The sequence below is a fragment of the Schistocerca gregaria genome, chromosome 5 (assembly GCF_023897955.1).
Source record: "Schistocerca gregaria isolate iqSchGreg1 chromosome 5, iqSchGreg1.2, whole genome shotgun sequence".
Classification (NCBI taxonomy): Eukaryota; Metazoa; Arthropoda; class Insecta; order Orthoptera; family Acrididae; genus Schistocerca; species Schistocerca gregaria.
This window is the reverse complement of record NC_064924.1, coordinates 642989297-643005432: the sequence shown is the minus strand read 5'-3', so window position 1 is coordinate 643005432 and position 16136 is coordinate 642989297. Positions and strand designations below refer to the sequence as shown.

The window sequence follows — 16136 nt, the reverse complement described above, 5'->3', positions numbered from 1 at the left end:
TGCAGAATTTGAAATCTTGTGCCATACTTATTTTCAGAGTGGAGGAGCACAACTTCATTGAATTTATTGTCATTATAATTCTGTGGAAGTATGATAAGGCATCCCCCTCTCCCCATGCTGCATAGGGTGGAATCACTCACCTAAACAACATTGTAATCAACATTTATGTCAAAAGTGAATTATAGTTGGAATGGCATTGTATATGATGCTCTGTATCCACTGGTTAAATTGTTTCCACACTTCTGGTACCAGTGTCAAGCCGTAAAATTCTTCATTGTGGCGAACAAGATAGTAGGCGTATGCATCATGGGTTATGCATTGAATATTGTGGTAATGAGTGGAGCATGAAAGTGGCAAAATGAAGGAAGGAAATGTAAAAATTAGCAACTGTAAGTGGAAAGTCAATCAATACATGCACAGAGGGACAATGGATGCCCTTATTTATGAAGGAAAAATGGTCCTGTTCCTGGAAAATTTCCATGTGATGGAGTGAGTGGTACAGTGTTGTAATTGCTACATGAAATGAATAAATGTTTGTCTTAATTCACATAGCCAAAGAACTGTATATGTTAAATATTGCAGAGTTCTGATATATCGGTGTAACACTTATTAGTCAAAACTGGAAAGTTTTGAAATTAATTTTTATTTTTCATGTGATTCTGTTTTGAATGTAATCTTAAATTTTGTAGTTTTTATGAGTGAGCTTTGAAATATGAGGAATGGAATTTTGTTCTTTTCTGGGAAAGAATTTGCACTGTCAGTTTTCATGTGGATATTTGTTGTCAAATGGCCAGGTGTAGCTCTTTCAAAGATTTTACACAGTTGATTATTACAAGCAGATAAAATTTTTGCTTTCCAATGCATTGAGATGGCTGATGTGAAGAGACGAACAGTGGAAGAGTGTGTGCCAAGTCACAACTGTTCACTTTTATACTACTTTCCTTTAGAATTTGCTAAGGTATATATTTGTATATTTGTCAAAAGATACTGTGTAATATGTTTTGTATATTACACTTTGTGGCATTCAAATTGTGACCAACAAATTAAAGAGCAATTTGTCCCTCAAAGACAAAACAGGAAAAAATTCCAACAGGCGTCACAGAATCCTGGATCATTAGAGAAACTTACAAGGAACCACTTGAGTGTGAGGTTACAAGTTTAATCTTTAGTAAGGCCTTGTGAAAGAACTGTGTTAAGAATTAGGACAGGAAAATTATTAGCTGCTAATGCACCATGTGCATCAGAAGGGTGAAACAAATGAGAGTCTGGGAAGTGCAGAGATCGACCTTCTATGGGATGTCGAAGTACACTTCACAAAATGGGCAGCGTCAACATTCACGAAATATTCAAAGCAGGATAGTGCACTCACCAAATGGAAAAATGGCACACCACAGTGATCACAAAAATTCATACCATCAAGTACAAAGGCAGACTCCTTGGGATTTACAGAGTGTGCAGGACTTCCAGCTAGATATCCATTCCTAGTCTGTCATGGAGCTTATCATGAAACTGGCTATCCTTTAATGCATAGCTGCAGATAGTGTGATAATACATTTTATAGGCATGGAGGCTGAAATTGTCCTGTGATTCCAGGTGATATGAATTGCAATGTCACACACTTTTAAGGAGGGATAGTTTGTTCTAAAGGAGATTTTTTTTTTACACAGACTAGGTATAAAGCAAAAGCAAGTTATTTTGACCAGCTATTGGCCAAAAGCAGTGCTCATACCATAATTGTAGTTCTCTGACACCCATTTTCCCACTCTTGCAATAAATTCCTTGTCTGCAAGATGGAACTACAGAATTTCAGGAATCTTAGCACATTAGACAAAGGGTAGCATAGAAGCTCATTCAGAATAATTGAGTTTGTCTGGCTAAAGGGTAGCATAGAAGCTCATTCAGAATAATTGAGTTTGTCTGGCTATAATTTTCATCAGACAACTTCATTACACTAAGGGGAAGAAAACATTTTAACACTTTGCAACCATGGATTTGTCAGTTATTGCAAAGAAGTTAAGAGGTCCTAGGAAAATGCAAGAAGTGCAGTAAATAATGCAGAAAAAATACTTTGTTTCAAGAGTCCAACATTGTAAATGCATAGATACAGTATGGTTCATCCAGGGAAATTAGAACAGTGCAACTTTTCGAAGATAACACAAACAGTTGTGTAGGAACTGCTACAAAAATATGCAGAATGGTTTTTACCTCCTATACACTACCACCATCAGGGATAAATATAGAGCAGCATCTACAGACATTTGCCTTTCAAAAACTAAAAACAAAACATGGCACAAAAAATTCATTGTATTTGGTTGCAATTAGATGTACCTAACGTGAAAATTTTCAGTGTAATATTACATGCAACTGAGGACATTGCTTTAAAAATGGTAAAGAGCAGTAGTCAGTCATTATATCCATTCTAGCTTTATTAGAACAGATCCAGCTTTTGTCTAGTAACTTGGCATTATCAGTGCATTACATCTAAACCTGTTGTTCAGGCTCTTGTCCCAATCACCTTCCTATTGTGCTCTCCTGTAAAATCCGCTTTTTGTTAGTTGAAATATTCAGTTACTGATTGCGTACAGTCCAAGCAATCAAGCAACATGGCAGTGTTTAAGACACTTGATTGACATCAAGGAGGACTGATACTCTGTCTGTTCAGTTTTAAGTTGTATATGGGTTCCTAAATCCATATAGTTGATTTGTTTTCCTACTGAGCTAGTGCTCCATTTCTGTTGATCTCAAAATGTTGGCAAGATTATGAACTCCAAACTTCTTGCCTTAAAGAAATTTCCATTTTTATTGTTATGCTACTCAGATGAATGTGGCTTGTAATACTGGGTTTATAATGTTGTAGAAGTTACTGTTTTAAAATTTTAGTAGTTGTTTTCCTATTATTTTTTACTATTCTCTCACTCTGAAAGATGAGCTGTGTGTAATGTTTTTGCTGCACCAGTTATTTGTCTACAGAAAAGTGATGAACACTCACTTCTTATGTTGCAGCGAATAATGGACACGGCAGAGAACACTGCTATGGCTCACCAGGATGATGAAGTTACTGAGTTCCCTTATTACAATGCCAAGAACCTTAGCAAGCCCCTCAAGCCCAATGACACTCTCCCAGAAGGATTCAGAGTGCTGAACCTGACACAGAATAAACATTTCTACAACATGGAAGTCAACACTTCCTTCAGTGCTGTCCACGTTCCAACCAATGTGTATGATAAAGGTGAGTCACAAGAGCTTACTTCTTGGGTCATTGTTCACGTATTTATTGTGAATTATTATTGTTATATTCATATTCTTGCAGACAGTTACAAAGTCGTCTCAAGTTTTCCACACTCCCTTTTATTTATTACTTTAAATCAGTCTTCTTTCACTTTCTTAACGGAAATAAAATCTTTTGATGTGTTTTTCTGAATGCACATATGCTAGTATACACCAAATTTTAGAATGGTTACGGGAGATAAAAAGAAACACTTTTAAAGTGACAAAAATGTCACAGGTTCACCATCTCTCCACACTCTTCACTAGAGGTCCATGAAGGTTTTGATGCTCATGTTGTTCAAGAGACAGTGTTCAAATTTTTCTGTGATGAATATTGCTCTAGAGATGCTGCTGCAAATGTTGTCTGCTCATCTTAATTCACAGCTGGCATCTGCATTATGTTAGTTGTTTCAAGAATAATGGCTGCAGTTTCAGCCAAATGGGCAACCAGATCTTTTGGAATGTGTATCAGTGTCTCTTACACCAAACTCTTGTCTCACAACACAGAAAAAAATATAAAGGATGAGGCCAAGGGAAGGCAGTGGTCACAGTACTGGTCCACCTCTCCCAATCCAAAATTTTGGAAAATCATTGTCTAAATAGTTTTTGACATTGACAACAAGTTGTGGTGGGGCCTCATTCTTCTGAAACCACAATAACTGCTTGATTGTTAGTGGGACATTCACCAACATTTCCAGTAATACTTCATGGAGAATGATACAGGTATTTCCTCTGCTGAGTATATTAGGTAGAAGATGGTACACAATCAGATGATCGTAAAAAAATACCATCTCACAAATTTGTGGTAAATCTATATTATTTTAGGATTTTTAAATACTAGACATGGCCATTATGGCTGTTAAATGACCCCTCTCTTGTGAAGATAGCAGTGAACAAAACTCATGTTTATAAGTCAGGGATATTTACAATTTGGTGTAGATAACATTGGCAGAATCCCAAATACCGGAGAAAGTAAATAGATGAAAAGTCTCGTACCTTCTTATACTTGAATGGATGCATGCCCATTATGTGCAGGATGTTGTACACTTTGGCACTGAAGGTATTTAATCCAATTGCGAGTACTGGGTTTGTCCTCAGTTCACTCTAACACATCTTCATCAAGCTGAACATTTCATGCTCTGTGAGATCTACCCGTTTCCCATTTGTGTGTTATGGGAGTTTTGGTTCACTAAGATGGCCATCAAGTCTTGACATGATTTGGTAACTTCCTTCCTGGAAATCATTCTACAGTCAGATACCTTGGTGCTCGACTGTTGCACTGTGGCCCCCCATAAGTGAAATATATGTCAGCTAACTCACTAAGAGTGTAATCATCCATCAAAAACATGTAAACATCAGTAAAAATATTATGTACACACAGAATAACACAAACAACTGTAAATTAATCTCCTAGTTACAAACTTTAGTACTGAACTGTCAAAAGAAATACAAGAATTTGATAAACAAATTTATTTTGTTTCCAATGACATTGTTACTCCATGAACACACAAACTGCTGTCCAATATTCAGCTTACCAGCATGTTGCCAATCTCTTCAGCAGGGAAACCCTTAAACCCCAATCCAAATCCCCCCTTCAGTCATCCTGACTATCATCTGACTTGAGATGATGAATAGTCACTTGGTCAGTGTTGCATACATTCAGCACATGTTGTTGTAGTTCTGGGACACTCATGGTTATCACTTTCTTGGCATATATTATAGGTATCATTGGTTCTAATTTTGTAACTTGATAGGAACCTAATATCTTGGCCGTCAGCTTTAGTGTTGGTCCAGTTTTTGTCCCTTTTATTGTCATCAGGTCACCATCTTTGTACTACGAGACTTTCTTCTGATGGTGTTTGAAGCCATCACAGATTTCTTATTGCACCTTGATGATCTGTAGCCAAGCATCTTTCCTCAGTTTACAGTATCTCTTCAAATGAATTAATAATTTCTTTTTCTAATTTCGTTACGTGAAAATCAGTTTGAGTGTACATCTTAACTCCTATCAATTGTTCAAGTGCTGTTTTCCCTACAGTTATATTGCATGTGGAATTCATTGCGCATTAAACTGATGGTACTAAGAGACATGTTTTTTAAGTAAGGTCTGTTTGAACATAAGTACACAACGAAAGGTTATTTCAAAAAAGTAAATTTATTTTCAGAAAGTACACACTTCATTGTATTTTTTGACATAGTTGCCAAGTTAGTTGAAACACGTATCATACCCTCTTCATAAAAACTTGCCACCTGCTCCGATAACCAAGAGTTCACTGCCGTTTTCACATAGTCGTCGTCATTGTAGCGGTTGCCACTGAGGTGCTGTTTAAGGTGGAGGGACAGATGGTAATCGCTCGGCACAAGATCAGGACTGTAGGGTAGGTGGTCTAAAACTTCCCAATAAATCGCGGGTCTGACCTGCAGTGTGAGGTCTTGCATTGTCATGGAGAAGGACAATTCCCTTTGTCAGCATGCCGCGTCTTTTGTTTTGAATTGCTCTGTGTAGCTTTCTCAGGGTTTGGCAGTATGCTTCTGCATTGATAATGGTTCCTCGCTGCATTAAGTCGACCAACAAAACACCAAGCCTATCCTAAAACACCGACGCCATGATTTTGTGCTGAGACAGTCTCTTTTTGGCATTCATCTTTAAGGGTGAGTGTGTGTGTGTCTGCATTCCATGCTGTGTTGCTTCAATTCAGGTGTGATATGCGAAATCCGTGTTTCATCTCCAGTTACCTTCTTTGTGATAACGAGTCAAGAACTTCATCACACACTCAAATCTTTGGTTTTTGTGGTCCGCTGTTAGGAGTTTCTGGACTCAACGGGAGCACAGTTTCCTAAACTTTAGGTGTTCAGAAACAATGTTGTAAAGCACTGATCTTGACAGGTCAGGAAATAAGTATAAGAGACCTGTTATTGTGAAGTGCCTGTTCTCACAAATCCTCGCTTCAACTAAAGCCACCAAATCATCTGTAACCAAAGAAGGTCGACTGGAACGGTCCTCATCATGGACGTTTCACGGCCATCTTTGAATTCTCATACCCACTTACACACTTTGCTTTCACTCACAACAGTATCACTGTACACTCCGCAAATCTGTCAATGAATTTCTGCAGCAGACAAGTTCCTTGCTGACAAAAAGCATATCACTGAGCGAACTTCACACACGGAAGGTAGCTGATAGTCTTAAACATTTTGAAAGCACAGAACAGAACTGTACATGTTAGCTACAGGGCTGAAACTGAGCACAGTTATTCCCGAGGCATGCTGGCACACAACACACACGCTCATTGCTGTATGCGTGCAAACTACTAGTGTCTACAACAAAATGGACCTTACTTAAAAACATTCCTCATACATTGTTCCATTCATTAGGGCTATCAGCACTAAGCTTGGCATAGATTTTACTCAAAGTGGAATTGATCCTGTCAACCTGTCCACATTAGGGAGTTGCGTAATTGTTAAAGTGTGTTCAGTTCCTTCTACAGAATGACACTCTTGAATTTATGAGAAGTAAAGCAAGTCCGTCTATCAATAATTACTAGGACTGAATTCCCACATTAGTTTTCTGTAATTCCATCTTACTAATTGCTTAGGAAATGAGACACTTAAAGTAATAAAGGAGTTTTGCTATTTGGGGAGCAAAATAACTGATGATGGTCTAAGTAGAGAGGATATAAAATGTAGACTGGCAATGGCAAGGAAAGCATTTCTGAAGAAGAGAAATTTGTTTACATCGAGTATTGATTTAAGTGTCAGGAACTCATTTCTGAAAGTATTTGTGTGGAGTGTAGCCATGTATGGAAGTGAAAAATGGATGATAAATAGTCTGGACAAGAAGAGAATAGTAGCTTTTGAAATGTGGTGGTACAGAAGAATGCTGAAGATTATATGGGTGGATCACATAACGAATGAGGAGGTATTGAATAGAATTGGGGAGAAGAGGAGATTGTGGCACAACTTGACTAGTAGAAGGGATCGGTTGGTAGGACATGTTCTGAGGCATCAAGGGATCACCAATTTAGTACTGGAGGGCAATGTGGAGGGTAAAAATCGTAGAGGGAGACCAAGAGATGAATACACTAAGCAGATTCAGAAGGATGTAGCCTGCAATAGGTACTGGGAGATGATGAAGCTTGCACAGGATAGAGTAGCATGGAGAACTGCTCAAACCAGTCTCAGGACTGAAGACCACAACAACATCAATTGCTTCTGCTGATTTTGTAGTTTTTATGGGGTATAATTAGGTAAAGATGATAAATGCATCAATAATACTTAGAATGTGTTGTTGTTGTTGTTATTGTTGTTTTTGTGGTCTTCAGTCTAAAGACTGGTTTGATGTAGCTCTTCATGCTACTCTATACTCTGCAAAACTCTTTATCTCCAAGTAACTACTGCAACCTACATCCTTCTGAATCTGCTACTGTATTCATATCTTGGTATCCCTCTATGATTTTTATCCTCCACCCTTCACTCTAGTACGAAATTGGTGATCCCTTGATGCCTAAGAATGTGGCCTACTAACCAATCGCTTCTTCTAGTCAAGTTGTGCCATAAATTCCTCTTTTCCCCAATTCTATTCAGTACCTCTTCATTAATTATGTGACCTACCCATCTAATCTTCAGAATTTTTCTGTAGCACTAAATTTTGAAAGCTTCTATTCACTTCTTGTCTAAACTGTCTATCGTCAATGTTTCAACTCCATACATGGCTACACTGTGTACAAATACTTTCAGAAAAGACTTCCTGACACTTAAATCTATACTCGATGTGAACAAATTTCTCTTCTTTAGAAACACTTTTCTTGTCATCGCCAGTCTCCATTTTATATTCTCTCTACTTCAACCATCATCAGTTATTTTCCTGCTAAATAGCAAAACTCATCTACTGCTGTTAAGTGTCCTATTTCTTAATCTAATTCCCTCAGTATCACCTGATTTAATTCAACCACATTCTATTATGCTTGTTTTGCTTTTTTTGATGTTCATCTTACAACCTCCTTTCAAGACACTGTCCATTCCGTTGAGCTGTTCTTCCAAGTCCTTTACTATCTCTGACAGAATTACAGTGTCATTGAGAAACCTCAGGGTTCTTATTTCTTCCCCCAGGATTTGCATTCCTACTCCAAATTTTTCTTTGGTTTCCTTTGCTGCTTGGTCAATGTACTGATTGAATAACGTTGGGGATAGGCTGCAACCCTGTCTCTCTCTCTCTTCTCAATTGTTGCTTCCCTTTCATGCCTCTTGATTCTTATAACTCCCTTCTTGTTTATGTAAAAATTGTAAATAACCTTTCGATCTCTGTATGTTACCCCTGCCATGTTCAGAATTTGAAAAAGAGTATTCCAGTCAACATAGTCAAAAGCTTTATCTAAGCCTGCAAATGCTATAAACATAGGTTCTCTTTTCCTTAAACTATCTTCTGTGAGAAGCTGTAGGGTCAGCATTGACTCACATGTTCCTACATTTCTATGGAATCCAAACTTATCTTCCCTGAGGTCGGTTTCTTCCAGCTTTTTTTTTTCCATTCGTCTATAGAGAATTCATGTTAGTATTTTGCAACCGTGGCTTACAGCTCTGATAGTTTGGTAATTTTCACACTTGTCAGCACCTGTTTGCTTTGGAATTGAAATTATATCCTTCTTGAAGTCTGAGGGTATTTCGCCTGTGTCATACAACTTGCCCATCAGATGGAAGATTTTGGTCATGGATGGCTTTCCCAAGGCTATCAGTAGATCTAATGGAATTTTCTCTACTCCTGGGGCCTTGTTTCTGCTTAAGTCTTTCAGTGCTCTGTCAAATTCTTCATGCAGTATCATATCTCACATCTCATCTTCATCTATGTCCTCTTCCATTTCCATAATATTGCCCTCAAGTACATCGCTCTTGTATAGACCTTCTATATACTCCTTCCACCTTTTGGTTTTCCCTTCTTGGCTTAGGATTGGTTTACTGTCTTGAGTTTTTGATATTCATAAAAGGTGGTTCTCTTTTCTGCAAAGGCCTCCTTAATTTTTCTGTAGGCGGCATCTATCTTAACCGTAGTGATATGTGCTTCTACATCCTTTCATTTGTTCTCTAGCCATTCCTGCTTAGCAGTTTTGCACTTCCTGTCGATCTCATTTTTGAGACATTTGCATTTCGTTTTGTCTGCTTTATTTACTGCATTTTTATATTTTCTCCTTCATCAGTTAAATTCAGTATCTCTTCTGTTACCCAAGGATTTTCTCTAGCCATTGCCTTTTTACCTACTTGATCCTCTGCTGGCGTCACTATTTCATCTCTCAAAGCTGCCCATTCTTCCTCTTCTATCGTATTCCTTTCCCCTGTTCTTGTCAATCATTCCCTGATGCTCCCTGTAAAACTCTGTACAACTTCTGGTTATCCAGGTCCCATCTCTTTAAATTTCTATCTTTCTGCAGTTTCTTCAGTTTTAATCTACAGTTCATAAACAATAGACTGTGGCCAGAGTCCACATCTGCCCCTGGTTATGTCTTACAATTTAAAACCTGGCTTCTAAATCTGTCTTACCAGTATATAATCAATCTGAAACCTTCTGGTGTCTCCAGGTCTCTTCCACATATACAACCTTCTTTCACGATTCTTAAAGTGTTAGCGATGATCAAGTTTTACTCTGTGCAAAATTCTGCTAGGTGACTTCCTCTTTCATTCCTCATACCCAATCCACATTTACCTACTACTTTTCCTTCTCTTCCTTTTCATACTGTCAAATTCCATGACTATTAAATTTTCATCTCGCTTAACTATTTGACTAATTTCTTTTATGTCATCATACATTTCTTCAGTCCCTTCATCATCTGTGGAGCTAGTTGGCTTATAAACTTGTACTACCGTGGTAGGCATGGGCTTTGTGTCTATCTTGGCTACAATAATGCATTCACTACGCTGTTCGTAGTAGGTTATCTGTGTTCCTATTTTCCTATTTTTTTTATTCGTTATTAAGCCTGCTCCTGCTTTATCTCTGTTTGATTTTTTATTTATAACCCAGTATTCGCCTGATCAGAATTCCTGTTCCTCCTGCCACTGAACTTCACTAATTCCTACTATATCTAACTTCAACTTATCCATTTCCCATTTTACATTTTCCAACCTTCCTGCCCAATTAAGGGATCTGACATTCCTTTTGTTTCTCAGGATAACGACATCTTTCTGAGTAGTCCCCGCCTGGAGATCTGAATGGGAGCTACAGTGAAACCCCGCTTTTACACTTTTCAAAGAACTTCAAGAAAATGATGTAAAACACCGGAAAATGTAAAATAAGGGAAATAACGTTTTAAGCTGTAAAAGTTACGTACAGTATACCCCCTGGCACTTTATATGTATATAATAGGCATCAAAAGACTTGTTAGGGCTCGTTTATTATCTAATAAAAACCACTGATGTAACTGGAACTGATAACTGCCTGGGAAGTAGGAACATTTGGCTCAATTTCGTATGTGATAATACATGTTTTTGAAAGCCTGCATCTGTCATTCATTATTTAAATAATGAAATATAGCACTAATTACGTATTTTTTCATGCTTAGCACTACGTGTTTTGAGAATTTTTTCTTGTTGTGAAGTGCAAATATGTACATAAGTATTTTGTGCCATGTTTGAATATGTGTGACTTTGTGTCTCTTGCACTGTAGTCATCTCTTTGAGGTTGTCAGGTACTGTGCCTGATCAGTTATGTAGAAAACCACACACACACACACACACACACACACACACACACACACACACATTCAGCCATATGCAGTACATTGCAGCAATGCTGTTTTGGTTGATGTTACAAGGTCAGTCCAGACTGTTTCCCCTGCAACTACTGAAAAGGCTGCTGCCCCTCTCCAGGAACCACATGTTGGTCTGTACTCTCAACAGATACACCTCTATTGTGGTTGGACTTGCTGTTAGGTTATCTACATCACTGAGGCACACAAGCCTCCCCACAAGTGGCAAGGTCCATGGTTCATGAGGGGGAGAACTCATATTTTTTTCTGTGAATATTGTTTCACTATGAACACACAAAACTACTGTTCAAAAAATGGAAAATCCAGGATGGAATGTGACGTTACCAGAGAAGGAAAGTTGCTACTCACCATATAGCAGAGATGCAGAGTTGCGATAGGCACAATAAAAAGATTCACACAATTATAGCTTTCACCCATTAAGGCCTTTGTCAGCAGTAGACACACATACACACGCCCGCGCGCACACACACACACACACTCACGCAAACACAACTACTGTTCAGTATTCAGCATCTGCAGCATGTCAGTAGTCTCATCAGCAGGGCAAGCCTTAAATCCCTCCTTCTGAATCCCACAATAGTAATGTAATTTTTTATCCAAGAATGTGGACACTGCTAGCAGTGATGAATAATTACTCTTCCGTGGAATAAGATGTAATTTTATTACAAATCAGATTCCATTGTCAATGTGTTACATACAAAGCAGTCAAAAAACCTCTGAACATTGGTGTAAGGGAAATCCAGCATCAAACATGTCAAGGAAATCTAGGTGGGGAAATGGTGCACCTGTGATATTAGCCACATAGCAAAAATGCTCCTTTTTGTCTCCTCTAATAATTCTACAAATTTGTCTGCATAGTTATTTATTTTGTCTTCTCTGCACACATATTCACAGTGGAAACAGGGAATAAAAACAAGATCAAAGGAGAATGTGAACTAGAATATTAAAATAATTAAACAAAGATTCCAAGACTTACCAAGCGGGAAAGCGCCGGCAGACAGGCACAATGAACAAAACACACAAACACACACACAGAATTACTAGCTTTCGCAACCGATGGTTGCTTCTTCAGGAATGAGAGGGAAAGATGAAAGGATGTGGGTTTTAAGGGAGAGGGTAAGGAGTCATTCCAATCCCGGGAGTGGAAAGACTTCCCTTAGGGGGAAAAAAAGGACAGGTGTACACTTGCGCGCGCGCCCACACACACACACACACACACACACACACACACACACACACACACACACACATATCCATCCGCACATACACATGGTCTGTGTATGTGCGGATGGATGTGTGTGTGTGTGTGTGTGTGTGTGTGTGTGTGTGTGTGTGTGTGTGTGTGTGTGTGCGCGCGCGCGAGTGTACACCTGTCCTTTTTTTCCCCCTAAGGGAAGTCTTTCCACTCCCGGGATTGGAATGACTCCTTACCCTCTCCCTTAAAACCCACATCCTTTCGTCTTTCCCTCTCCTTCCTGAAGAAGCAACCATCGGTTGCGAAAGCTAGTAATTCTGTGTGTGTGTTTGTGTGTTTTGTTCATTGTGCCTGTCTGCCGGCGCTTTCGCACTTGGTAAGTCTTGGAATCTTTGTTTTTAATATAAAATAATTAGTTATATTAATTTTGTTCATGCCTCTCCCTGCTGCCACATTATATTTTAATCTGAAGAATGTGCAAACAATCACACACCATAGGCAAAAATAACACTACTTGTTCAATGTGTTGTCTGGATCCTCACTCATTTGTATGTAGAATGTGAATTGTTGAGTACATGAGGGACATAACCACAACCATTGGTTTATGTGTGTCCTTTATGCTTGTTATAATATGAGACATACCATGAAACTTCATACTGTACACCCAAAATTTGACACATGTCCAGAAACTGATGATTTCTGCTCCAAGTTTTTCATTAGCCAACCATTAGGCAAACAAATCCCACTCATTACTATAGTCAAGTCGGCATTAGAAGGTCCATGACAGTTGCAGTGGGTTGGAACATTGTCTTCATACACCTTCCTCAATCAGTCGTGTAACACAGTTTTGTTAAAATTTCTATGGCAATGCTTCACTGTTGACGTGGGTGACTACTGCTTTTGTATGCAGTCATTAACACTAAGAAGCTGGCAAAAGCACTGGTAGCTGTCAGGGATCTTTTTACACAGACTAGAATGTAGAGCCAGTTTCCTTACTTTCTTCCTGCTTCTGTACCTATTTCTTATTTGCCTTTAAAGATATTTGCCTCTTGTGGAATTTTTATACTGTTAATTTTGTCTGTAATGCTAGCGTTGAATTTAATGTGGAACAGTTGTTTTTGGTTAATTATGAGTCTGTTCTGAATACTTTTTTTCATTTTGTTGCACCAGGGCTATGAACTGTGTATACCTTGCACCTCAGAATCCTCCTTTATCACTTAGACAAAAGCTACATGACAGATGTAACAGATATGCAAGTGGTGCAAGGGCACACACACACTCTTAACTTTAACACCCACAGTAATGAAGACAAATAAGTCAAAATTAGCCCTAGAAATCAAATTTCTCAACAGAAAGCATCTAATCTGTGTCCACTACAAACTTCCAAATGTGAGAGAGATGATCTCTCTCCCCCCCCCCCCCCCCCCTCTATTATTGGTAAGCTTCCATACAATATTATTGTGGCTGCGGACTTCAAGCTTCATATTGTCATAGATATCTTAGAAGTGATTGTGCTGTGCAGCTTTACTGCAAGATACTTAGTGGTATCGCAACTATTTTCCTCTCCAAATTGTGTGTCACTTTTTCCTAACTTGTCCATTTCTCGTGTGAAACACAATGGCCTGTGATTTGGTTGGGTTGGGCTTGAAATAATTGTCATAATTGTCTGACAGGTCTTTGCGAGCTGTAGTCAGTTTTGCATCTACCTATCTTACACTTCTGTAAGCTAAAACTGCTGTCCCTTCAGCGTAAATGAAAGCTCTCATATTTGTTACGACAGGTTGGTTATTGTTATAGACATTGTGCAGCAGTGGGCCAGCACACTGTGTTAAGAGAGGCTATTCACGTGGATTCTCCATAGACATCTCTTGTTGTTCAGAGAGACAAAGAAACATTTGTTTCGTATTAGAAATTGGTGAACTGCATTAAGCAATAGCCCTTAGTGATGCAGTAAAGCTTCCTTACAAGTCTGTTGTGGCTGACCGTGTCATACAACACTGTCATGTCAAGGAATGCGATGCATGTAATATACTCCCTTCATAACCAGTGTGTAGATATTGAGTCAGGTTAAGGATCTGGCCACACAATGATCTTCCTAGGCGAAATCCTTGTGTGGTGTTCAATGAGGGACCACTCTACATGTCTTGATGTTTTGCTGATCTTTCCTCCCAACAATTTGTAGAGATGATACAGAAATGGGACTGGTTAAAAATTCTTGGGAGTTTGTCAGGGACTTCAAATTTCAATAAGCTTCCACTTTGGGCTTATGGCAGATTTTGAATAATTGTAATGTTAAAACACAGTTGTTTATTATGTACATTTAAGATCCAATTTTTAGTTTTTCATTCAAATCTCTTTACTTGTCCTACCCATGAGTCCGTGGGTCATCTAGGACGGCAACTGAGTTATTCTTCAAGCATTGCATGGCAGCTTCCAGTTTCTCTAATATGTAAGGGCAAACAGGATAGTCATTGTCTTCAACATATCTATGTAGCTTTGCCTTTTCAGACCTTCCTTTGGAAATTTCTATTTAGCAGCAGGCAATGAGCTATTTAGTTGTGGGTACTACACACACACACACACACACACGCACACACACATACACATACACACACACACACACACACACACACACACACACACACACACACACACACAAGCACATGCACACCTACTCACATGCCTGTACACCTATATAGTGACGGCTGGACGCACAATGCCAGAACTGCTGTTCTGCCGGTGGGTTGGGATGGTGCCGAGGGGGAGTTGTGTGGGGTAGGGTGGGTAGAGGAAGAGAGGTGGGAAGAGGGGATGTGGGTGGGTAGCTAGTAACTGGGAGGAAGGCACTTCCTTTGCTGGCTAGAGGGAGGGGTGGCAGGTATCAGAGTCAATGGAGAGTGGCACACAATGTAGGTGATGTGCAGATGTGAATTGGGCAAGGATGATGGAGCAGAGGAAGCAGGAACTATTGATGGGGGTTGAGGGGACAGTGCGTTAAGAGAGTTTGAGGCCAGGAGGGTCACAGAAGAGAAGGATATGTTGCAAGGATAATGCCCACCTGCATACTTCAAAAAAGCTGATTGCATCTGTGTCCTTCCCTCCACCACCAGCTTTTTTGAACCACACAAATAGGTGGTGTCCTTGTTACAATCCTTCATTCCCATGACCCTCCTGCCCTAAGCCTTCATTAACTCACTATTCCCACAACCTCCAATCAATAGTTTCCCTTCCTCTGTCACATCACCCCCCTCCTAATTCGTATCTCCATGTCACCTTCATTGTGCACCTCTCCCAACTGGCTCTGACACTTGTGTATTGCATGCCTTGCCCTTGCACTTGCCATCCCATCCTCCCACATTCCTAGCTAGCAAATAGGCTGCGTCCCTCCCAATCACTAGCTACCCACCACCAAACCTGCTTCGTGCCTCGTGTTTCTCTCTCCCTCTAATGACCCAAGTCCCCCACATCCACCTGCTGAACGGTATTGTGCATCTAGCTGGCACTGTGTGTGTGTGTGTGTGTCTGTGTGTGTGTGTGTGTGTGTGTGTGTGTGTGTGTGTGTGTGTGTGTGCCGTTGTGTTGGGCTCTCATAGCCTGTTCGGGCAGAGTTTAGTTTTTTATTGTTAACAAAAGATGACATTAAAGAAAATATAATTGAGAAGCCAGTGTCAGAATTCTCAGACTCCTGAATGGTGGTTGACAAGAGGTTCGTGAAATTACACTATATGTTGCTCAAACTGTGCATTTCTGAGACAAAAATACTGTTTGTGGATGGGGAGTTACCCCAGAATATAATTCTGTGTCATAAGTGAACGAAATTTAGCAAAGTGGGTTAGTTTACGTGGTGGACTATCATTTATTGCAGACACTGTTCTAATGGCAAATACAATGGCATTCAGTTTTTGAACAAGATCCGGAAA

General features: G+C 39.4%; 1 protein-coding gene across 4 annotated transcripts in view; it reads left to right on the top strand.

Moving 5' to 3' along the window:
* Nucleotides 1-16136, top strand: part of LOC126272139 (voltage-dependent calcium channel subunit alpha-2/delta-3) — a 686714-nt gene that overhangs the window by 192067 nt on the left and 478511 nt on the right. For all 4 annotated transcript variants that reach the window (XM_049974752.1, XM_049974751.1, XM_049974753.1 and 1 more), the window contains exon 4: nt 3004-3229. In XM_049974752.1, the coding sequence (XP_049830709.1) occupies nt 3004-3229 (226 nt within the window). The remainder of the gene's footprint in view (nt 1-3003; nt 3230-16136) is intronic.